The 26,091-nt window shown below is 30.1% G+C and overlaps 1 protein-coding gene across 1 annotated transcript; it reads right to left on the bottom strand.

The window, feature by feature from the left end:
* Positions 1–399: 399 nt before the first annotated feature.
* On the bottom strand, positions 400–26,091 carry LOC107452038 (delta-1-pyrroline-5-carboxylate synthase). The gene is made up of 14 exons (XM_043046382.2): positions 25,978–26,091; positions 24,923–24,971; positions 16,339–16,394; positions 14,822–14,992; positions 14,511–14,729; positions 13,079–13,241; positions 11,220–11,363; positions 7,293–7,510; positions 5,279–5,416; positions 4,973–5,168; positions 3,661–3,782; positions 3,398–3,584; positions 2,127–2,222; positions 400–645 (listed from the first exon to the last, which is right to left on the bottom strand). Exons 1-14 carry the CDS (start codon positions 26,089–26,091, stop codon positions 479–481), a joined length of 2,040 nt encoding a protein of 679 aa, XP_042902316.1. The 3' UTR covers positions 400–478.

Genomic DNA, 26,091 nt, shown 5'->3' with positions numbered 1-26,091 from the left:
AATTACAGAAAATATTTAAAATTCCTCCCGTTCGCAACAATGCAAACTTCATAACAGCAGTTTCTTATAGTATGGATCCTTCTCCTGCAACGTCATCGCCTGAAATGGTTACTTTTCTGACTCTCCTATCAACCTGCGGGCATAACTCGCTAGCTGTTGCATTTTCGAAAACAAGTTCCAATGTAAATCATGTTCATTTTGATATGGCAGACCGGCACTTTAAGTTTGTCAATGACCTTTTTAGACACTCTGTATAATGTAAAAATTTATAAAGCTGTGGTATTTTTCCGTATTGTTAATGATTGGGGTTCATGTTGTCATGTTCTCTCATTGTTGACCATTCCATTAGGTTTTTTTCCCCTTTTTTTTCTTTTTTTTTACTCTCTTAAATTGAACATCAATTTTTCAATGATTTATGCATTGCTCAAGAGTATTTACAACTTTTTTTTATGAAATGGATGTGCAAATACATCTAAACTCAAGAATCTAATGGGAGTTCTTCATGTAAATATTTATCTTTTCCCGAGTTAAAGTCAGTAACGGTATTTCCGGAACCGTATAAAATCCATTTAGTGGTTAAAAGACCTTCAACTCCAACAGGACCACGGGCATGAATTCGTGTGGTAGAGATGCCGACTTCTGCTCCTAAAATATTAAAAAAAAATGAAGGATCAACATTAAATTGGATAAAAAGAGGAATACTTTCATTTTAATTTTTCTTTAAAATATCTTTCATATAATTCAATATTATTCAATTTAGAATTATGTGTTTTAAATACTATACTACGCATCTTATAATTATAATCATTTAAACTTCTTCATATAAATCACCAGCTAACTAAAAATTGAATAAATAGAGAATAAAACATTAAACGAATCGTAGTCTACGAATTCATTACCTTTTTCTATAAATTTATTTTTCAGTATGCGAAGAAAAAAAATTCTGGTAAAATTATCACACTGTATAATAAGTTTTAAGGTAAACCCCTCCCCATAATTCTGGTAATTAAACGAAAATATATGGTATTTACAAACTATTTATTTGGTAATTTTTTTCGTTCAAATGGTAACGGTTTACAGTAAATTCTGGTTTTCAAAATTATTGTTTATATTGCCACACATTTAGTAAAAAATACAAAATTGAAAAAATACTTTAACCGAACAAATGTTTGCTCTTTATCAAAAATCTTGGTAAAATTACCTAATTTCGCCACATTTACCAAATTTTTATCACATATCCACAACGCAATGTCTTATGGTTAATTTAACTAAAATCAATACCAATGCGCTTCGGAAAAAATTACCGAGTTTTTTAGTGTTTCTATAGATCTAGAACCAAGGTAAATTTAACCATATTCTGGTAGTTTTGACCATTTTTTTTTCTCAGTGCAGAATATGATATATGATTTCAACTAATTTTTTTTATCAGAAAAGAAAATAAGTTGACAAAAAATAAACTTCCTCTGATGAAATATATAGTATTAGCAGATTTTAAAAGTAGGAAAATTTTTGCTCTTTATTTATCTAATTCTGAGGGATGAACACTTTTCATTAAAATCTATCGCCTAAAAAACTTATAAATTGTAAATAAACATGTTTTAATGAATTTCTTTTTGTTGCTTTTCGGAAAAGAAAAATGGTTTGTTAATTTATATTTACCATGTTAAAAATATTAGAAAATTTTTTGCTACTTCTTAAACTTGATTACAAGACATTATGTTTCAACTTAACTGAAAAAGAGATTAAATGTAAATCATATTCTGATTTCAGCAAACTTGTAGGATAGTATTGTTTGCAGCAGCGATACCGATCGATTTTTCTTAGTCTAAATCTTTTTTTTTATGTAAATCTATAATGTCTGCAAGTCTTAACTTTTTCAATTATATATAAATAGTTTCATGAAATTTTTATTATTTATATTGTTGACATTTAATTATTAGCAATTATTATTATTTTTAGTCTAGATTTAAAAATTAATATTACACTTTCAAGATTTGCCTCAATTTTCCTATTAAGAAAAATAATTTTTACTTTTACATTTCTGAATTTATTTTTACTCATTATGAAACAAAATGCATCTAAATGCATCAATTTTAAAATAACTCATTCCAATCATCAGAAATTACCTAAGCCCATGCGGTATCCATCAGCAAATCTTGTACTTGCATTGTGAAAAACGTCGGCACTATCTGTTCCTTGCAAGAATTTTTCAGCATTATTCACTAAAATAATTAAACAATAAAATGTTAAAAAAAAATTCATTTCTTCAGTATGAATATATTAACTAAAGTATTAATTTTCAATAGTGCATTTCACTGTAAGAAGAAAGACATTTTAATCGCAGATCAATACATTTGAAAACCACTATTTTATTTGGTTTATTTTATAAAAATTTTGATTTTTTTTTGTCTTATCAAATAAATTTATTTGTCAACTTTATATTCGCATTGAAATGCCATGCTGGTAGCTTTACTAGTCATGGATCATGGAAGCGTATTTAAATATTTCTATTCTTGAGATTGAGAAAGGTTTTTTTCTGGAAAAATGAAAGATTCATAATATTAAGAAACATATTCATCTTTTTTTACTTAAGAGTTGATCATCATAGTCTCAAAATATATAAACATTTTTTACTTTACCAACATAGTGCATAATACCGCTTTTTATTATTTTTTCTATTTTTTAAAAAAACTCTACAAGCATAAAATATTTAACTACTATTGTTGTGAATGTTGTCAAAAAGTTTAAGTTTATTTTTATCGATCTAATATCATTGAAATTTTAAAAAAAAATGTTGTTAACTTTTAAATGGAAAAAAAGTCCACTTAAGTCATGTTTACACCAGCCCCATAACTATGTGTCTATGCAAGCCTCACGAAGACATATGTTTGTTTATGCCTAATTTCAATTTATTGAAATTATACAAAAAATGAGCACAAATTAATCTAAAAATATGTAAAAAAACTGTATCATTTATACCATATTTTCATCTTCAGTTGAAATTCTGAAAATAAAAGAGCAAAGAGAAAATTTGAAAATTACTTTTGCACTTTAGGAACTTTCTTTTATAAATTTCAACTAAAGTGTTTTCGATTTGCTTAAACAACTGCGCATGGAAGTGTATACAAGTATTGCAAATTTACGATATATCACAGAAGAGATTTGACCAATAATTAAAAAAGTTATTCAAGATATATACTTTCGTCAAGTGCCTACATTAGCCTTCCTCTCACCTATTTGTAACCATATATATGTATTTAACACATTACACCTACATGTCTAGAAGGTTTCAAATTTATAAATTAGTATGCCTTTCAAAAATTTCAAAATTATTAATTTTGGTTTTAAGGGGCCAGTATTTTTATATTTTTCAAATACAATTTATTCCAGAACATACTTTCTTCAGTTACTATAACATCCGTATGTCCACTTCCAAAGCTGTTAATATGGTTTATTGCAGAATCCACGCTATCGACAATTTCAATTGCACATTCTAACGAACCATATTCTGTTTTCATTGACTTCACAAGAGGTGGTGAAAATGTTAAATGGCTATGTAGTCGTGGTCCTGAATAGACTGTTACCTACAAGGAAATGTAAAATGTTAAGTGTTTAGGAACAAAAAAATATGTTATGAAAATAAACTAGATATTTTCTCACGTTTTCTTTCTTTAGCATTGTACAAATTTCATTGAAGAACCCATTTTCTAAATGTGATCGATGGAGTAAAATTGTTTCCATGGCGTTAGAAGCTGCAGGATCGTCGCACTTCGAATCTTTTACTGCAATAAAAAAAATGTTTTGTAGAAAGGCATTTTTAAACAATAATAAATGTATAGAAACATGGGGAGGAATAAAACCGTGCCATTGTTCTTAAATCATACTAAGATACTATCATGATTTTTTCCTCTTACAAATTATTATGGAACTATTTATAATTCCATTCCAAGATTCGGAAAACTATAGTGACAAAATTGAGACTAGTATAACAAGTGAAAATAACATTACTCTAAACAACGAAACAATTAAAATTTTATATATGACCTTATTCTATGATCGTCTAATCTAACTAACACTGCAAAAACGCTGATGTAATATCTCTCCGAATTTGATGATGTCCAAGCAAGAAACAAAAATGTGCAGTAAAACATTTTATTTCAGGTTAATATCAAAGGGAGCTTTCATTTACAATTTAAAAGGTGCAATTTAAATCGAAACAATTATAATGGAATAAGCTTACACCAAACTCTTGAATTAAAGAAGCGAGAATTATTTTGATTTACGAAAACACCGATATTGGCGAGCGTGGAATATCGCCAGTAAAATGTTAATAGTGGAGAATTTAAGTCAGCGTGAGTTGGTTGAAGTCTTCATCAACCAAAATCTTCACTAACCGCTTTCGAAGTCTTCATCAACTAAAACAAAAGTTACTCTTTTTTCTACGTAAATTCAGCAACCATTATATATGCAATTGCACCATGTGCAATCCCACAATCCAACAGCAAAACTTCCAAACCAAACTTGGCAGACTTCCAATCACAACAGATTATTTTTTTGCTTCCAGACAAATAAAAACGCGATAAAACAAAAATTCTGTTTCGCTCGAATTTTCTCGGTATAATAAATATTTTCATTACATACACCAGCTAACTCGGGTTAATCAGGGATGCGATTAAGAGAAATATTATTATTCATGTGCTTTTTAAATTTTTTGAACATTTTAATACTTATAAACACTCATATTTTATTTCTGGTGGAAAAAAAATCTCTGTTCAAAACATTTTTTTTACTTTTCAGGGATAATTATTTCGTGGCCAGTTGTACTGCGTGGGATGCGATTATCAAAGACAATCCCTATCAAAACTACATGGAATAAACTAAAATAACCCCGAAACTATCTGAACGTAAAAGCTTCAGTTATTAAGATATAGATATGGACGTATAACATTTGTATGAAAGCATTGATACGTACTCATTTTTAACGCAGTTTCCCTTTCAGCGTATTCATCAATGTAAATGTGACAAACCCCTTCACTATGGCCCAAAACTGGAATGCCTTTGCTTTGTTTCTGAATATCCTTCACCATTCGGGTAGAACCACGAGGTATTACTAGATCTATGTAGTTCTCCATCTGGAGAAGTTCTCCAACATCGTCACGTGTTTCAACCTGGATTTGAAAGCAAGTAAAAATTACTGACAAAAGTGAAATAGTATTTTTGTATGCAATAATAAACTAATATAGCAATAAAAGGATTTTTCAACTCGGTTTCATATTACCAACGAAATTGCTTCAGACACTCCGTGGATTGATAAGGCTTCTTCTACTAATTTCATTATATAAGAGTTCGTGTGACTTGCTTCTTTTCCTCCTTTTAGAAGTAATCCGTTTGCCGAACTGATTGCTAATGCTGCTATCTAGATTATTAAAACAATATTATTCATTATAGTCTTCTCAACAAATTAGATAAATATTGTTAGCATGAGTGAGGATTTTTGATTGAGGAAGGAATGTTGTTGTAATCACTGTCTAACATGAATCAATGAGGAGCCGCAAAGCGGTAAGTTCATGAGAGAAATTTTTTGATTTCTGTCGAAGGCAATAGATTCGGTATAGGGTCAAAGAGCGAAGAGTTCAGGGTGACGAACGAGCTTTCCTCTTCAAGTAGCTAGATTAGAATGTAGTTGATAGAAATGTTTACCATATTCATGATTTTAAGCTTGTATTGGATTCTGAATAATCAATAAAATAAATATGAAAGTGCATGAATTTAATTGGATAAAGGGCTGGTTTGTAGTCATCATAAAGATTACTAAAAGTGAGATATAAAATATTTGCTTTCAAAATCTTTTTTATCTGATTTTTTTAAAATATTTTTTTTTCACTTTTGGCTTCTTTATAACACTTACCTCAAACATCTATAATTAGATTTATCATGTAATGTTACAAAAGTGAATGCAGCTTTAAATTATTTGACATGACTTACGGCTTATTTATAGATCAAGCAAATTTTTTAAAAAATGGAGCCTTAAAACATACTTTATAACATATTTTTTTAATGCAGTATATAAAAATTTTCAAACAGTTAATATTAGTTTCAAATAAATGTTAAAATTATCAAAGTAAGTAATAAATTGAAATAAGTAAATAATTAAAACAAGTAAATAAATTAAAGTAAGTAAATAAATCAAAATAAGAAATAAATTAAAATAAATAAATAATTTGAAATAAGTAAATAAATTAAACAATTTTGAAGGTAAAATTACAAAAATACAAATTTTAAGCTATCCGACTGAGTGAAAATCGCCAATTTCGGCGAAAATAATTTTTTTTTTCACTATCCATATTTCAACCTCAGTTCTTTAGCGTTCTAAAACTCTTTAAAAGTTTGTTCTTCGATTTTTAGAAATGAATTTCGGGTTGTTTTCTTTTCTTTCTTCCTTGGTAACCTGGCAGACATAACAATTCCCGAAACTAAAATGTTTTGTTTTGAGTATTTGAATCCTTATTTACTTGAATAAATTACATTTTTAGAACAAAAAAAAAATTATTCACAGAAATTAATTTTCTAATTTTTAATTTTTTTTAGTTGTTAGAATTTTCTTACCTTTCAGCATTTTCTTGCATTTTCTGACGAACGTTGATTTCGTTATGCTAACATACAGTTCAAAAAAAGAGTATTATAGAATTCTTAGAAATTTTGTATGCAGATTTTGTTTCAGGTTAGCTGCGTTTTGAATAAAAAGCTAAGATCAAAGAGTAATTTCGTTATTTTTATCAAACTTTAGAATTTTTCTTTATAAATTCAATACTAAACAATGTATTTTGCTCTATTTCATTGTTTTTTTTTTAACTTTGTAAGAATTTAGTTCAAACACAGGTAATTAAATTGTTTCATTTTCTCGAAGAAATTTAATTTGAAATTTATACATTACAACTTGTTGTGCAGCTATTAGCGTGACATGAAAAACTTTTATTTCTTAAGCTTTAATTCGCCCTTATTTTTAAAAAAAATATATTTAATTGTTTTTCAAACTTTATTTTAAATTTATCATTTTAAGACCCTTGCTCACCAAACATAAAATTTAAACAGTAATTGAGCTTTTTTAAAAAAATTGTCAAAACCAGTCGGATATCTTAAAAGAAAATTCAAAAGGTTTAGAAAATAGTTTATTTTGGAGTAGTTAGAGGCTGTAGAAATTAGAATAGTTTAAACAGCTGAGATAGAACAGAGTAGTTTGGAGCAGAACCTGAGATCTTGAAAATTAATAATGCGAGAATAGTAAATATTACTTGCGGTAAGCAGTCTGGTCTGCTTTCAAATATAACGAGAAGTACACCAATGGGAACAGTTATCTGATGAAGTTCCATGCCCTCTGCAATTTTAGTTTTTTTCAGCAGCTTGCCAACAACATTATGCGTAGTTTCAGCTATTTGCCTTAAACCATCAGCTAATTCATCCAATTTCTCCGATGTTAAACTGAGTCTGGAAAGTAAAGGTGCTGCAAGACCTGTAAAGATAATGTCATTACGTATTACGAATTATTTTTAGATTTTTATAATTGAAATACATGCAAAGGAGAGGATAAATGAAAAAAACAGATGATTTTGCATATTAACAATAGTAAACCGAGAGTGAATATTAAAATTTCACTGGGGTTGAACAACACCTCCTAGAAGAGTAGTAGTAGTAGTTAATTTACGTCGCACTAGAGCTGCACAATGGGCTATTGGCGACGGTCTGAGAAACATCCCTAAGGATGATCCGAAGACAAGCCATCACAATTTTGATCCTCTGCAGAGGAGATGTCACCTCCGCTTCAGTAGCCCAACGACCTGCACGCGAAGTCGAGTACTTTACGGTAGAACAGTTTAACGAGGACCGACACCGCACACCATCGGTCCCTACGCAGACTGATCCAAGTGGTCACCCACCCGCACACTAACCGCAGCCAGTAATGCTTGACTTCGGTGATCTGCTGGGAACCGCGTCTTAACGATCAGTCCACTGCGGGACCTCCTAGAAGAGAGAAAGTCTCAGCATGTGCCACGATAAACGAGTCCAAACGTTAGGCATAGCAATCCGAACGTTTTGACATATTTCTTATTAATCCCCACTGCGCAGTTTATGTTCGTTACGCCGGACTACTATATTTATCCGTACAGAGGTCTTCTTTCATCTAGGAGTTGTTGAGTTGCGGCTTTCGTGGCAGAGAGATATTTTCCTCCTGTCAAATGCTTTGAAGCGTAGAGAGAACGCTTAAGGCTTCTTTTCTCTCATTTATGCTGCTGTTTTTTTCTAAATGTGAGAAGATTGAAAGGTCATTCTATATATGGAGCACACAAGCCTGTTTATGACAGTAAATGCACAAAATATTACGTATATTGGGATAAGAAAAAACAAAGATAAGCCTTATTCTGTCAAATTTCTTTCAATTAGAGTCCCACAGTGACCCGATCGTAAAGACACAGTTTCCGGAAGAACACCGAAGTCAAGCATCACTGACTGCGGACAGTAAGCGGATGGGTGACCACTTATCAGCCTGAGTAGGGACCGAGGGTGCGTGGTATCGGTCCTCGTTAAACTGTTCTCCTATAAAGTGCTGGACTTCGCACGCAGGTCATCAGGCTACCAAAGCTGGGGAGTCATCCCCTCTGCAGAGGATCAAAATTGCCATAGCATGTCTTCGGATCATCTTCAGGGATGTTTCCCAGACCGTCGCCAACAGTCCATTGTGCAGCTCTAGTGTGATGTAAATAAAGTACCTACCTATCTTTCAATTAGAGCGTCGATACTTATCAAAGAATTATTTCACGGATGCATCATAACAAAAAGGGCAAGTTATTTCAAATAAGCAGTGCTGGTAGTTATAGCGAAAACATTTAAGGTCGTAAGTCATATTTTACAGTGCATAATATTTGTATGTAGCAACTCGAACCTTGTTTTTCAACCAGTAGCATTATGCTCTAAATCATTATTGTATGCGTTATCTTTATCAGGGTTGCTGAATCTCATGCCTTAATAGTTCGGTCTATATGAATTAATTTATTCAAAGTTGATCCAATTTCAACTAACCGATAATGTAATATTTGATTAAAAAAAGTACGATTCATTCTACGATTGCTTTGAAGTATGAATAAACAATATTTACTGCCATTTTTCAGAACCCTAGTTTCTTTCAACCACGCTTAAGTTTAGTAGATGCTTGCAGTTTTATTTAATCAAGCTCCTGTTTGGTGTTAGCATTTAAGTGTAGACTTCCTACATCGATTACGGAGCATGAACCTTATACCTTCGTGAATCGGGATTATGAATTTTCTGTCCTGTCGACATTTGATAAACACTTTGTTGTTGTAGTTGTAGTTCATTTACGTCGCAAACACTTTGCCTATATGCTCTAACTTAAACACAACCATTACTTTTCCTTCGATAGTAAGCGTCGTATTTTTTCATTGACCTAAGGCCTAAAATTCTTTGTCCCACAGTGAGCTGATCGTTAAGACATGCTTCCCAGCAGATCACAGAAGTCAAACATCACTGGCTATGGTCAGTGTGTGTGTGCGTGTGTTATCATTTTGATCTGTCTTCGAAGTGACTGAGGGTGTAGGGTTTGGGTCCTGTTAACGTAAAGTGCTTGACTTCGCAATAAGTTGGTCGGGCTGTCGCGGCTGGAGTGCCATCCCCTCTGCAGAGGATAAAAATTGTGATGTCATGTCTTCGGATCATTCTCAGGGATGTTTCCCAGATCGTCGCTAATAGCCCATTGCGCAGCCTAGTGCGACGTAAATAAACTGCAACTATAAGTATGATTTTTTTGTTGTTTTTTGTGTGACGGTCATCTGTTTATTTATTTATATTCTTAATTATGCAGACTTATTTTCGTATCACAAAGAATGGCTCACAAACTTTTGTCAAGTTGAAAAAGAACATGTAACATAAACTAGGGACGGACATCATCTTCTGGTTCGGCAGGATTCAAGCTCGGTACCTTCTCGTTTTAGAGATTTCAAGAAAAACGACTCTCCTCGGCCACGGAGGCCACTCTTTGTCATCTTCAGAATCATGCTCTGAAGAAATGAGCCTCTTACGACAAATTGAAGGCACCAAAATAAATTTTTCTATTGATTAATCAACTGTTTATTAGTCTGAACTATTATTTTTATGCGTGGAAAATCTTTGTTACATTATGATGAGATGAACTTCCGTTATTCTGTGATGTGGTGAACTTGTTTACTGATATAAAACTTGTTTTATGATGTGATGAACTTTCTTTACACTTTATGTTTTGGAGAAAAAAAAGAGAAATTCTTTGGACTTTCAATGAATCCTAATTTTGAAAGGTACGTAAGCTTAACTAGTTCTTCAAATATTTTCCTTGGATTTATTCATTTTCAGTCTTTTTCTTTGAATTTATTAGTTCTGCTCAATTTTTGTTTTTAACTTTCTTAAAAAAATGCGATGAAATTAGCTTGTGAGTCAATTTTAATGATATTGTAGATAAACAGAATTTTGTTTACATGTTTTTATACACGATGTAGTTTTCATTGAAAAAACAATTTTTAAATTATGTTATCCGTTTGAAAAGAAATCAGCTTATTTGAATTGCATTTTGTAAGACAAGGAATAATTAGTTATTACAATTTTCCATTATTACCAGTAAAAGCTATTTTTGCAACTTTCTGTGATATTTGCATTGAGAGTTTATATATTTTGTATCAGGAATTCTATAGAATTAGCTCCTGAGAAGACGAAATAGTTACACAGCTCGAGTTTTCTCTAAATGTCATGTTTCTTGATAATTTGTGTAAATTCTGCCCAGTATAGTATTGTACTCCTATTAAATTACATAGTGAGGAATAGAAAATCTGGTTTGTTAAATGTATATACCTAGGCAGCTAAATTTTACAGATAATCTTTATCAGATAAAATATAATATTTACAATTTAGCAACCACAAGATCAGTATATAAGTGAAGTTAAGAATATTTGGATTTCGAGTGAGAAAGTTGCAAATGAGATCGCATTAAAATATTTTATTTAGTTTTTTTTTCTTTGTCTGTAATATGTAAGGATCATTGCATTAACTTTGAGGAACTACTAAAATATTTTATTTAGTTTATTTTGTGTATGTGTTACATAAGAAACTTTGCATTAAACTTTCGCAATGAATACTAAACTGAAAAATTTCATATTTAAACGAAAATATGTTAACAAGCTTACCTGAAGCAATACTTTCACGAATATCATTTGCGTTTGCTTTTAATATCTGTTCCTTACGGGCCTCTAAAAGTTCAGCTAAGCTTAAAATTATTTCAGCTCGTTGGACTCCAGTAAGTTTAAGCAATTTTCGACTACCTTCTCGAGCTGAAATAAAATAAATAATATGAACAACACAAAATTTCCACAATTGTTATAGAGAATTGTTTCTAAAATTAGTAGGAAGAAAAGAAATCATGCCTGAAAAATTGAATCTGTTAAATACTAGTGTAGCGCAGTAAATTTTATATTTGATCCCTTACATTTAAAATATTTGTAGCTTTATTTTAAAAACAAAATGCACAGAAAGTTCCATAATGAGCATTCCTCACTATATAGTTTTTGAGTATCTGGTAAAATCCTAGTATAACGTTTGGTGCAATTTGGAAAAATGCCACCACACCGAAATGAAGCATTGATGCTTATCGCCAAACTGTTGGTACATCGGGAAAAAGTATACAAGGCAGTGGCACTAAAAGAAGACAAAACTGAAACTCAACTATTTAAAAAAAATTTCTAATCTAAAATGCAACTACAGACTCCAAACTTTATCGCCTTCCCAAACAACGCCAATGTCACCAAATATATACTGGAATTAAACCAAGAATCTTTTCAAAAGATAAACCAATAAATGTTCACAAATCAATACCAAAACTTAGAGAAAACAGAAATACTATTGAAATCGCGCTAACCACTGTTCTGAAAGACAGGATTGAAATATTAAAACTTGTTTGCCTCAGGAGATTTTGGGGTGTGGCTATTAGACACACATTTAAGTTTCAGCTGACAATCGAACTGGCTTTGGTCTTAGTTATTCAATCTTTCTCTCAATTTGACAGATTTCGATGGTCTTTTTTAATTATTTTTTTCTTCATTTATATTTATTTGTGACCAAATATTTGTATACGACTTTAACTTTTCTTTTTTGATAAGAATGCAAAAAATACATATAAGAGTGGTCATTATGGAACACCCTGAATATTTTGAACTCATCGTGAGTGCAAAATCTTGATAATTAATTCCGGTATACAAACCCTAAAATATTTTTTTGGTCACGTAAAGTTATCAGAGCTTCAAATAATGCCTTTTATCACTTCTTAGGTATTCATAATTTATTTTTAAATATTTTTTTCTACCAGAGCGATAAAATTAATTATTCCTAGATAAAAAAGACATTTTTTTCCAACTTAGTTTTTATTTTTAAAGGCGTGAAAATTTTATTTCTTCAAGAAAAAATAGACTAATTAAATTACTCAACAAAAACAAAAAATAACCAAACTTTTTAATTTTAATGGCATGGTCATAGTCTCCCTGAGAGCTTTACGTGTAAACTGGTAAAGATGAGACCTTTGCATATATCTGAAGGTAAATGTGAAGTTTGGACTAACCTATTATATTTCAATCTTTTAAGTTGATTTGTTTCGTTTTAAATAAGTTTTTTTGGTAGTCACTTCCTGATATTCTGTCTTGGCCATCTCAACAAATCAAATTTAAGAACATCACGATGCTTTTTTCACGTTTAAAAAGTAAGTTTTTAATGCTTGTGCAATGAAGAAAAGTATTTTTTTTTCTGTCGTAATAGAACTATTTTCAACTAACGCCATCTATTGTCGCAAGAAGGATTTACATTATTTTATTAAACGTCTACTGACAACAAAAATTATTTACAGTCAGACGATTTCCTCACAATTTAAATGATTTAACGAATTATTTTTTATTTTTAAGTTAAGTTTCTTAATTTTTAAGGCAATTTGCTTCAATTTTTTTTCATTGAATCACACATGTTTTAAAGGAATGTTATTGAAATAACTAAACACGCTTACCATTAATAGCATTCGTTTCCACAGTAACAGTCACGTTTTTATTATCAGTGAAAAACGTTCCGATTCGTTTACCTTGTACTATCTGACTTACTGCATGTTCATCTGTACCATTACAGATGACAACAGCAATACCACGTTCCAATGCCCAGCTTCCAGCGGCAACCTAAAAAAAAGTCATTTTAATATGTTGAGTTTTTTACATTTTCAATGCATCTGAGGAAATTTAATCCTTTGATCCAAAATTTTATTGTATATCTGAATAACGGTTATTTACATAGTAACCATTAATCAGGTTATTTTTTTTTAAATTTTGTTTTATTTATTTTTATAAGAAAATTGGTTTTACCACTTAAAGGTTTTACTTTACGAAAGCATGCTTGGTATTTTTTTCAGGTTAAATATTTCAGTAATATCAAAGTAAACTATTCAACAATAAAAAAGTTATTAAAATTAAGCATAATAAGTCAGCAAATACTACATGTATTCATAAACAACGTTTGTAATATTATGTTTTTTATGAGTATTTAGTTTGTTCACTGACTACTTATCTGTTTTTTTTCTTCTCTTTTTTCATAAATGAAAAACATAATGCTAAGATTTATTATTTACCCATTTTGACCCAACGTGAAATATACGTCATTGGAATTCTGAGAATTCTATGAGAATTTTACTGATTTAAAAAAAAGACTGCTCTTACATCAAACATGTGTTTTTTTATTCTTTTCAATAACCAAGAAGTAGCTAACAGAAAAAAAAAATATTCATTTCGTTAAAATAAAAAAAATCGTATTTCAATCAGAGCTTAGCGTCATGGCATATTTGAAAAATTATCTGTCTTTAATGGTTAAGTTATTATTAACCGAGCTTTTAAGGAAAATATTATGATAAGAAAAACATAATTTTTATAAAAAAAATTGTATCCAATTTATTATTTTGTTTTTAATTGCATTTTATATACTTAGTTATGGCATTCATATGTATTAAAGTACTTCAATTGTAACGTTGGTTATTTTGCATTTCATTTATTTGAAGAAAAAAACAAACATTGTGCATAAAAAATGTAGATTTCAAAATGTAGCCCTCATCGATACTTGTAAATATACTTAATAGCAATGTGAATTTTATTGAAATTGAAATTTCATGAAATGAATTTTTATTAAAAACGAATTTTCAATGAAAATTTTCTCTCATAATATGAAGATTTTAGCTATTCCTTACACGTATGAAACAGTTTATTTCAACTAATTGGATAAAAAAAAAGCTTTGCAATATCCTAAAGCTCTAGAAAAAATTAAAACTAACTTTTATTTCGTACCTCCAACCCTACACTGGATTTGGATAAAAATTACCGTGTATCCTAGTCCATTGTAGGCAGAAGCGGGGGTAAATAAGCAATATCATAAAAACACTAGATACAATTAAAACTAACTACCTTTGATTCCATACCTCCAGTCCCTACACTGGACTTCTGACCGAAATGGATATTTCCGTCTAAGAAAGGGCAGTAACTGTATAAAAATCGAGCACCATCTTGGCTGGGGGGATTGGTGTAGATACCATCTACATCGGACATCAAAATCAGCAGATCAGCGTGCATTTCAGCTGCTAAATGAGCAGCTAAGCTATCATTATCTTTAACATTTATTACTTGCTAAGAAAATACAGATAAAGAATTAATGGTTTATAATTCAGTTATTGGTTTTAAGATATAAAAAAATTAGATTTTAAAAAATATATATTTACCCCTTTTTCATCATACTTTGCATCACCAAGTGAGTAATCAACGTCAGGAATTGAAACGGTATCGTTCGTATTCACAATAGGAATGATGTTCAATGCAAGAAGCTCTAAAACAGTACTTTTTAAATTGGTGCGGCTGTCAGGGTTATAAAAATCAGGTTTTGTGACCAAGACCTAAAAACAATTCAATATTATGTGTTTTAGAACAAATTTATATTCATTTCTAGGTATTCAGATTTTTGTGAATCTCCGTTATTGTAACTAAAATTTCGTTGCATCTTTTAATATCAATATTTCTTTAAACATAGTATCTATAGAAAAAAAAATTAAATTTCGAAATGTAGACTTGAAACATGATCCTAAAGGATGAATCATAGAATTTGAAGTTTCAAAATATAAACTAAATCAAGAATAGGGAACGGTACTAAATCTAAAAGCCAGATGAGCATATCTTTTACTTTTTTAACTAGTGTTACAAATTTGTAATTATGTGAATAATTTCATGAATATTCTTTTCTTATGAGGCTAAATATCTCAGACTGACACAGAACAAACAGTTTAGTTAAAAGATTTGCAAGAAAGTTGCGTTATTCTAACGAAATTTAGAGAAAAATAACGTATTTCTTATGGAAGTCTCGTTTGGCGACAGTTTAGCTGACTTGACGATAATCTTGCCGACCATTTTGTTGACAGATAGATAGTTCTGGAAAATTCGAGTTCCAAAGCGATGTGTCAAATATTTACGGAGTTATACGAGAACTGTATAGATTCATTGTAAGTTACGGGGCTTCCCAGTCAAGCTTATAAAAATAGGGATGTGCTTTTTCAGAGAGTACCAGTCTGCTTATGATTGCCGTAGTGTTCTGATGTGAGAGCTCATTGAACCGCCAAAGGTTTCAATGCTTGGGATTTGTTGTGTACTGGACTGTTACTTGGACTGTAATTGAGTGATGGAAATAGCTGTATTTTCTGGAAGATTTTGCTAATAAACTTCTGGAGTCATAAAGACTGTTTCATTCATCCCCAATAGAGACGAACCTCTGTTCCCAAATAGTGTAAAATTCAACTGTTTACCTTTTAACTGTAAAACGTTTCCTTTTTAGAGTGTTCAATTTCATAAAAAATTACCCCGTGAATAAAGATATTTTTTGGCATATATATTTTTTCTAGATGTTGAAAAAAAATATGACAGTGAAGATTTGAACCCCCCTATCGTTTATTTCTTTCTCTATTCTTGTATACTTCTCTATCTTAGCAAACGTATCTTTTGTATAATTTTTTTAAAGTAAGAAGTATTTTTTGTGAGAAAAAACAATGAAATTAAATCTGATTCACACACAGCGTTTGCAAAGCGTCGCTCTTAGCGTAAATGTTTTGAATGCTTAGCGAAAGTTAATTTGCATTTAATTGCATACTGGATTAATAAATGATCATTTTAATCGCTGGTGTTGTGATTACGGAATATCCTCATGGCCAAATTGTATTATAGTTTTAGATTTTTGCAGATAAAATATAATTACTTGTGCTATATGTACTCCATACTGAGCAAACATGACGTCATAAAGTGCCATCAGTCCTTAAAGAGATTAGAGTATGAGTGCCATTGAAAATATAAAGCTTTTAAATAAAACAATTATTAAAATAAAATTGACTGTGATTCATATTCTACATGCATAATATATCAAACTATGTTAAAAAATTTTTAAACACAAAATCCTAAACTACTTCAACAGCTAAAGATGAGTTTTCATTTTTTAAAGTGATATATTTTTTATATCTTAGCCTAGTATAGAATGAAGTTGTAATTTTGGTACATCATTTTATTCAAGATTTTACGATATTGAGAATATTTCAGATTAAACTATCTTTAAACATAAAAGTGAAAGTGTATCTGTATGCTTGCTATTAAGGCTACAGTGGACACTCAAAATTATTTTGTTTAATTATAAGTCAATTTCTACCAAACTTGCACTTTAGATAATAGATCTAATTATAATTATAATAAGATTTCCAAGTTTTTATTTAGATAACTCAATAATTTTTTTAATTATTAAATTTTTAAAATTTAAAATTTATCAAATTTTAAAATGTTCCATGCGGCTTATTTTGGAATATTTTCTTATGATTTTTTTTACAATATATACTGAACTATTAGAAACACTTCTATGATTTGATTTTTTATATTAGTTTTTAATTTTATAAATGAAAAAAAAATTCAACATTTGCGAGCAATTTTCAAAAAAAAAATTAGGATTTTTAAAAATTAAATTATAATATAAAATTTAATTATCACCCAATTCATTAAAATGAATCATACGTTTATCAGGATTAACACTATAACTAGTTTGGCTTAGTTTAAACACCATACCTTAAAATGTGAACCGCCCGGAACATTTTGAAGTTGAGAAATTGCGAAAAAATAAAATTCTGAGAAAACAGCATTTTAAACATCAGGCTTACTATGTTTCAAAAGTTAGGTTATTAATTGGGTTAATATTCTTAGATAAAGATATATTAGTATTTTGACACAGGAATATAAAAGAAAATGTACATTTTTTATGGATATAATAAAGAAAGAGAAATAATTGAAAAGAATGAGCATTTTTGTGTTTTGTCGTCATTTTATGTTTATTATAAAACAAACTGTAAAATATAATAAATAGTAAAAAAAACATTTCTTGAAAAGGTAATGTGTTTCTGACAATTAACAATATCTTTGAATTTTTGACATTTTTATAAACCTGCAACATATGAAAATAAGTTCAAAAAAATTTGTAAAACTGCTCAATTATAAGTGAACGACAATATACTAAGATATAAAAATTTCAAGCAAAGCAAATATGTAAAATAGTTAGAGATTTTATCTTAAATCAGTAAAACTAATATGTTAATGCCTTCCTTTTTTATATTTGCATGATACATAATAAACAAAATTAAAAGCCTTTTATATAAAATATCTCAAATAAAAAAAGAAAACAAGCATTTTCCTTTTTTGTCCTGACTTTGCATATAGATAACAACACAAAAATTTCATGCAAATTTCATTTCTACTATCCATTATAAATATTATTATAAAAGTTTTTAAGGCATGAACAAGTTTAATTTTTCATTTTGAAATAAATAATATTTAAAAAAAGCAATTTAGAAAAATTAACAGGCTTTATCCACCTGAATAAAAAAAGTCAAAAAGCACCAGGAGCATATGCTGTAGTATCAATTTTGTTACTTTTAGCTTTTCGTTTTTTTGTTTGGCCACAACTTCTGCCAGAACTTCTCCTATTATCTTTACGCTGAGCAATAGCAAACGAAAAATTATTTTCTAAGTTCTCGTTACTTCTTTCTAGTTCCAATGCTTTGACGTGGCCCAAATTAAAGTTTTCAATGGCCTCACACACAGCAATCTCAAGTCTCTTTTTTGATACGGATACCTCTTTTGGACATTTCCTCCATATACAACTATGGAGGCTTTCGTTTAAATTCTGGGTCTTGCCAGCAACACACCGTTTTAGAATTTCATCAGACCCCAGCCTTTGGTAGACGGGCATAATTTTCTCTACAACTGCTTCTGAAAGGTACATCTTCATTTGGGAATGCTTTGGTCTGATACCTGTTACTAAATTTCTTTGATAAAAGCACCATGAAGATGCACCTTCAGGACACTTGCTATGTTTGGGTTTCGCATCTGTGGATGAACAGTACAGTAATGATGCATACACAGCCGTCTTCATTTTATTTATATCTGGTGCATTATCTTTTATCGCTTTGCGATAGTAATTTTGTAACTTCATAATGCCACCATCAGTCAAATTTCCCTTCTTACGGCCACCTAAGGTAACCTTTTTTATGCGCCACTCTTTCACTCTGTTCCATAGTGCAGTACCTAGTCGCTTAGCTACGTGATTTAAACATTCTTCCTTGGCGATTTCTATGTCCCCATAAATTTTATTTTCTGTGAGAAATATAAACGTCTTGGAATCTCCATCACTTAGCATTGATGTGTAGCGCATACTACATTCACTTACTGATCGAGACCACATTATCTTCGCAGCATACATTTCCTTGGAACCAGAACTCCCTTCAAAATTTTTTTCGCATTCTGACAAATGTCCACTTTTCCACACCTGATACTCAACAGAATCAGAACCAAGATCACTTGCTGTCATGGTACAGTCATGGCAATACTTTGAGAGGATTTCATAATCAATTACCAATCCTGTGAGGATGTCGATTACAATGCCCATGCCAGATTTGTGCCATCATAAGAAACACTGATATTTAAAATATCATCGGCTTTTAGAGATGAATCCACATTCATGTGTGATTCTTATCTGTCACGAGCACTGGAGCATTCGATTTTTCACTTCTTTGTTTTTTATGGATAAATTGTGTAAGCACTTAGCAAAAGTTTTCTTATCCATCGTGGGCATATTTAATATTGCAGAAAATCTCTCTAAGGCTGCATGTCCTCGTCCAATTGAAAGAAAGGCATTAACAAGTTTGTTATTTACATCAAACGCTGAATTGCTATCTTCTCGAATGGCCAAAAATGGCTTTTGCGCCAATAATACTTAATTAACTAACTAACTAACTATCTTCTCGACGGCTTGAGAATTGAGCCATGAGACTCGCCACAGGATTGACATACAAGTTCAACTTTTATCGAGTAGCCAAGTGACTGGTGTTGCACAACACTTAGATTGCACTGCTCACAAGTTTTACATGGCACTTCCATGAGCAAGTCTTTCCACTTATCTTAACTAGTCAGAATATAACTTGCCTCTGACTTTACAGATGAACCCACAACAGATACATCAGCGACTGATGAAAAACTTGATATACTAGTGGAAGGTGGATCAAGAGCTGCAGCATCAGAAATTTTCTGACGATATTTTCTTGAAATATCTCCCAACATACGGCGTCTTTTAGTTGGACGGCATTTGGGTTTACGATATTTTGTTGATATCAAATCCATTTCTTAGATATAAAAAGTGAAAAATAACAACGTAGTAAGTTTTGACCAAGAAAAGAACAAAGCAATAAGAATGAGCAAACAAAACAATAAGAACAAGTAACAAAATAAAAACAAGAATAGCACAAATAACTCTACGTTGCCAGATTTTTATTTTTGAAATTAAACATGATATCAAATAATAAAATAAGGATTTTCTAATAGAATATAGTTCCTTAGAAAGAAGCTTTCACACTGGAAGTAAGATTGCATAAGCGTTGGTGTTTGACAGCTAGAGGGGCATGGCACAATGTAAATAAAGGGGAGTGGCACCTACAAAAAGGCTTAACTCAAAAAATAATTAACAAATTTAAAAAAAGATTTCTGATAATGATAGAGTACCTTAAAATGTATCCAAATTAATTAAAAACAAAAAATAGATTTTTTTTTTTTGATAAATTTCTAGGATTTTAGGTGTCCTCTGTAGCCTTAAACTTATTTCGGTCAACAGCTTTGTTATCAGCAATAAGAGAAATTACGTTAAAATTTGCTTTATGCAAAATACATAAAGCTTCTCTCGTTAGACGGAGAAGATCACAGGCACTAAGGCCACCACTTCCTCGTAAGGGGAATATATCGAAGCAATCATAAATGCTTAAATGGATGTAGCTTCCACATTTTCTTTGTTCTCTGAAAAACCAGTAATTTGATTAGCTTTATACGAAATCTTTGGCTTGATGTAAATTTCATCAAGTGACAAATTTACGAGCCTTTCATTTTCAGTAAGCTTCTCCCATTTGGCTTTTATATAATGGATATTATCCTCTACTGTTGTGCTACAGTTCAAGCTTAACACATTTAGCAACTTTTTAATGGAATCCACACAAGGAAGTGTCAACATTTTACAATTTAATATTGATCTGTAACAGGATGGGGACACAACAAATAAAGATGCAGCAAAGCGATACATGTCGGTACTGTATCTCCTGGAGGTCTTAGGCTTTAATGCCAATTTTAACTGCTCACAAATGAATATTAGTTTTTTTTTCTTTTCACAATCTGAATATTGATCCATTAACTTGTGAAAGTGAGCTATAATTACATCTAAATCATTCACTTCAACATTTGTTTTTGAGGCGCTTTTAACCATGGACACAATGTTTTCTAGTTGGCTCCAAAAAGTTAATACGCCATTACTTAGAAGATGCGAGTATTGTTTGGAATCTAATTCCTGCGAGCCAATAAAAATTTGCAAAGATAAAGAAGGTGCAATCTTTATACTCTTAACAACTTCTGGGCAGTTATCAAAATCCATGAAAAGAATAAGTGTAATGTTTTTATTTGTTTTTAAGGCAAGGACATCGTCTGGTAGTTCGATTTTAGATTTAAACAATGAATTAAAATCATCAAATGACTTAATTCTGTCATTAGCCAAAAACTCATTAAATTTCCTTTCATCAGTTTTTGCTATCTTTTCATCTCTGCTCATTCTTTTAGATGAAGAAACTTCGGACAAATATTTTGGGCAACCAGGAAATAATGTTGGTATCGAACCAGCCTTCAATTTCGGCCGACTTCTTTGAACTTTAACCAATTCNGTAACTGTATAAAAATCGAGCACCATCTTGGCTGGGGGGATTGGTGTAGATACCATCTACATCGGACATCAAAATCAGCAGATCAGCGTGCATTTCAGCTGCTAAATGAGCAGCTAAGCTGTCATTATCTTTAACATTTATTACTTGCTAAGAAAATACAGATAAAGAATTAATGGTTTATAATTCAGTTATTGGTTTTAAGATATAAAAAAATTAGATTTTAAAAAATATATATTTACCCCTTTTTCATCATACTTTGCATCACCAAGTGAGTAATCAACGTCAGGAATTGAAACGGTATCGTTCGTATTCACAATAGGAATGATGTTCAATGCAAGAAGCTCTAAAACAGTACTTTTTAAATTGGTGCGGCTGTCAGGGTTATAAAAATCAGGTTTTGTGACCAAGACCTAAAAACAATCCAATATCATGTATTTTAAAACAAATTTATATTCATCTTTAGTTATTCGGATTTTTGTGAATCTCTGTAATTGTAATTAAAATATCATTGCTACCTTTTAATATTAACATTTATTTAAACATAGAAATAATGTAAATTTAAAATAAAATAAAAAGAATAAAATAAATAGAATACATTCATATAAATTTCAAATTTATAGATTACATTAAAATAAATTTCAAATTTATGGATTACATTAAAATAAATTTCAAATTTGTAGAAAAAATGTAAATTTCAAAATATAAGCTTACATGATTTTAAATGATGTATCATAGTATGATGAATTTTAAAACATAAACTAAATCAAGAAAAGGAACGCTACTACTTCTAAACATCAGATTAGCATTTCTTTATTAACTATTGCTACGAATTTTTAATTATGTGTATAATTTTGTGAATATTCTTTTCTTTTGAGTCTTAATATCTCAGATGGATACATAACGAACAGTTTAGTTCAGTTAAAAGATTTGCAAGAAAGTTGCGTTATTCTAACGAAATTTAGACGCATAACGTATTTTTTATGAATGACTAGTTTGGCGACATTTCAGCCAACTTGACGGTAATCTTGCCAACTTATTGACCATTTTAGTGACAGAATGATAGTTCTGGAAAATTCGAATTTCGAAGCGATGGGACTAATATTTACGGAGTTATACGAGAATCGTTTCGAATCATCAGTTGGCTGAAGTTACTGGATTTCCTCGCCAAGCCTATATAAATATATATATGTATCCTGTCAAAGAGTAACAGAGAGTATTAGTCTGCTTGGGACTGCAATAATGTTCTGATATGAGAGTTCATTGAACCCAATGAGGTTTCAATGCTTGTGAGTTGCTGTGTACTAGATTGTTACTTGAACTGAAATTGAGTGCTGGAAATAGCTGTATTTTCTGGAAGATCTTACTAATAGAATTTTGGAGTCATAAGAACTGTTTCATTCTCCTCTAACCAAAACGAACACCTGTGCTGTGTACACTATTGTATTTCTTAGGAAATGACATTAATACTTATGGAAACAAACTAGTGGTGTTCAAACAAAAGTGCTTTACAAAATCTAAAAACAACATTTTCTTCTATAACAAAAATTCATTCAAATAGTGTAAAATTCAACGTTTTACTTTTTAACTGTAAAACGTTTCCTTTTTAGAGTGTTCAATTTCATAAAAAAATTGCCCCTTTAATAATAAATGTTTTACCAGTGAAGAATTTTTGATTTCAAGATGCTAAAAAAACATATCACTGTGAAGATTTGAAGAACCTACTAGAACCTTTATTTCTTTTTCCACTCTTGTATACTTCTCTATCTCAGCGATTATATTTTTTGCATAATTTCTTTTAACGTAAGAAGTATTTTATGCAAAAAAATAAAAATAAAATTCAATTAAATCTGGTTCACGCACAGCGTGAGCTAAGTATCTCACCCAGCATAAATGTTATGAGTGCTTGGCGAAAGTTAATTTACATTTAACTACACACTGGATTTACAAAATGATTATTTTACTGACTGGTCTTCTAATTACAGAATATCCTCATGGCCAAACTGCATTTGTGGCCAAGTCCTGGGCTTTATGGTTAAGGGTTTTGTATAACCTAGGTACATGCTCAGGGCTTGGAGGAAAGGAAAGGTTAAACTGCATAACAATTTTAAGATTTTTGCAGATAAAAATATAATTACTTGTGCTATATGTACTCCATACTGAGCAAACATGACGTCATAGAGTGCCATCAGTCCTTAAAGAGATTAAAGTAAAAGCGACATTTAAATTACAAGGCTATCAAATAAAACATTTATTAAAATAATATAGACTGTAATTCTTATTGTGTATACATATATATATATATCAAACTATTTTAAAAATATTTTTGATTTAAAATCCAAAACAACTTCAATAGCTAAAAAGAGGGGCTAAAATCTATTGAAGTGACATATTTTTACCTATAAATTTACCTTGCATAAATTGAATTTGTAATTTTAGTAAATCATTTTCTTCAAGATTTTATGACATTGTGAGAATATTTCAGATTAAATTAACACTTTAAACATAAATTAGTCTTTTTGTGTGTATGCTTGCTAATAACGAAAAACAAAGAAAACTAATAAAAAAAAATTTTTTTAGGAGTTTGTAAGTTATGTAGGCAGTTATGGGGTGGTTAGTAAATAATTACTACTTTCCAGTGTCATGTCATTCGTTCACAATATCCAAAATATGAATGCTATAAATAAAAATATCGTAAAAATTATAAAAATATTCCAACTTTTAAATGGCAACAGAGGCATTGACCCTAAATAAACTAAATGTTTATGTGCTCGTATATATGGCCTAGATCAGTTCATTTTCAAATCCCAGATCTAAATATTATGTGAAGACTGTAAGATCTAAATATTATGTGAATGTAAAGACTATAAATTGTTACTTGAATACTCTTTTAGCGTAAATACTCATTTACTTGGTTATGCTGTCTTTTAGCTCTTCAGCAGCGTCATTAAGATAAATTATTTTTATGAAATTAATTTTTTGCTTTAAAATATACCATTTACTGTCTTTGATCTGTGTATTTATCTAACCAAAAGAATTTATAACGGTAAAAATTCGGTTTGGGGAAAAATAATCTTTACAAATGGAATAAAATCTAGCAGCCAGTAAACGATTGAAACTTGCATTGTCATCCAAAAAATCTCCCATTAAAGTTAAATCATTTTAAATTGTCATTGAAAGTGGTTAAAAAAAGTTTGATTGATGGCAAATTCTTTTTAGCGATTTTACAACTGTAAACTTTTTAGTGGAGAAAGCAATCTAAATTGTTATGAGTCAGGGAATTTGTGTTGAAATCTGATTCATAAGCTTAACGGGAAAAGCTTGTTTGGAAATCGTTCAAAAAAAAAATAAATAAATAATTTCTGTTATTAGACGAAAATAAATTCCATTTTAGCAGTTATGGAACAATTGAAATTTGTATTGTTATCAGGCACAAAGATGTAGCTTGAATTTGAGTATTCTTGGGAGTCGTAAAGTGGTCGTTAAAATTTCAATTGCAAGTTTTAATCCTCACAGGCCTGAAATCAAGTTTCTATAAATGTAGTAAAATTCATTACTTACCTGATTGTCCAACGGCTGCAGCTGCTCGAGGTTCTGGTCTGACGACTCCCTATAACAGATAATAATTTATTATCAATTATGATAGAAAAATAAATAATTTTTAATAAGATCTTATTTTTTTTAGATTAAGATGAATAATGAGGAATATATAGCGATGAATCTATAATAAATTAGTAAAAGTGCTTTTAAATAATCACCATTATAAAATACGAATAAAAAAGTGGAATGTACATATTTTAACTGGATAAATAAAAGTAAAACTTTAATATAAGAATCAATCTTAATAACATTGCTGAAAATTGGTGCCCATTTGTCTTGCACTACTCAAACAGAGCAATCAAATCTTTAAATACATCCAAATTTAAATCTAATATCAAAATCTCTAAAATAAATCTAATATCAAATTTAAATCTAATCTTTAATATTTTATTCTAAATCTAATATCAAATTTAAATCTAATTTCTAATGTTTAAATTTAGGTTTAATAATCAATTTAAATATAATATCTAATGCGATATAATATCCATGTAAACCGTATGCAATTTATGGGATGCGGAAAAAAAATAAATGAATTAGTTTAATTAAATTTTCTTTTAATTACAAAACAAAACTATTCCTGGCGTTTAAAAAGCATTGTTAAAATTAAATTCGAATCTAATGTCTAATGTAATATTATATCCATCTAAACCGTATGCAATATATAGGATGCAGTAACAAAAAATTAAATTAATTTAATTAAATTTTCTTTTAAGTAAAAAAACTCTTCTTGACGTTTAATAAGCCTATTAACCAACTAATTTGATTTTTCAAGAATCTTGTTTTTTTATTATTCAAGGAAATAAAATAAAATAAAAGATGTCTAAAAGCATCCTTTAATATGCTTAGAATTACAGTTAATTGAAAGGTCTTTCAAATTTTTAATACATTATAAATTTATACAGCTTTATTTGGCCAAGAAACATTAATTTTGTAACATTGAAATACGAATGTCACGTTCAGTAAGCAGAAAACATGCATTACCTTTGCATTAAAATAACCCATTATTCAAAACTTACTTGAACTAGAGATTTATTTTGTGAAAGTGTCTCTCTCATAGACATAGACATCCTCATTTCAGCATTCAGTCTTTGCTTTCCGAATGCCACTGCTCCACTGGTAACCATTAGCAT

The sequence above is a fragment of the Parasteatoda tepidariorum genome, chromosome 3 (assembly GCF_043381705.1).
Source record: "Parasteatoda tepidariorum isolate YZ-2023 chromosome 3, CAS_Ptep_4.0, whole genome shotgun sequence".
NCBI lineage: Eukaryota > Metazoa > Arthropoda > Arachnida > Araneae > Theridiidae > Parasteatoda > Parasteatoda tepidariorum.
Note: the sequence above shows the minus strand (reverse complement) of the source record. Positions and strands in the feature narration are given on the sequence as shown.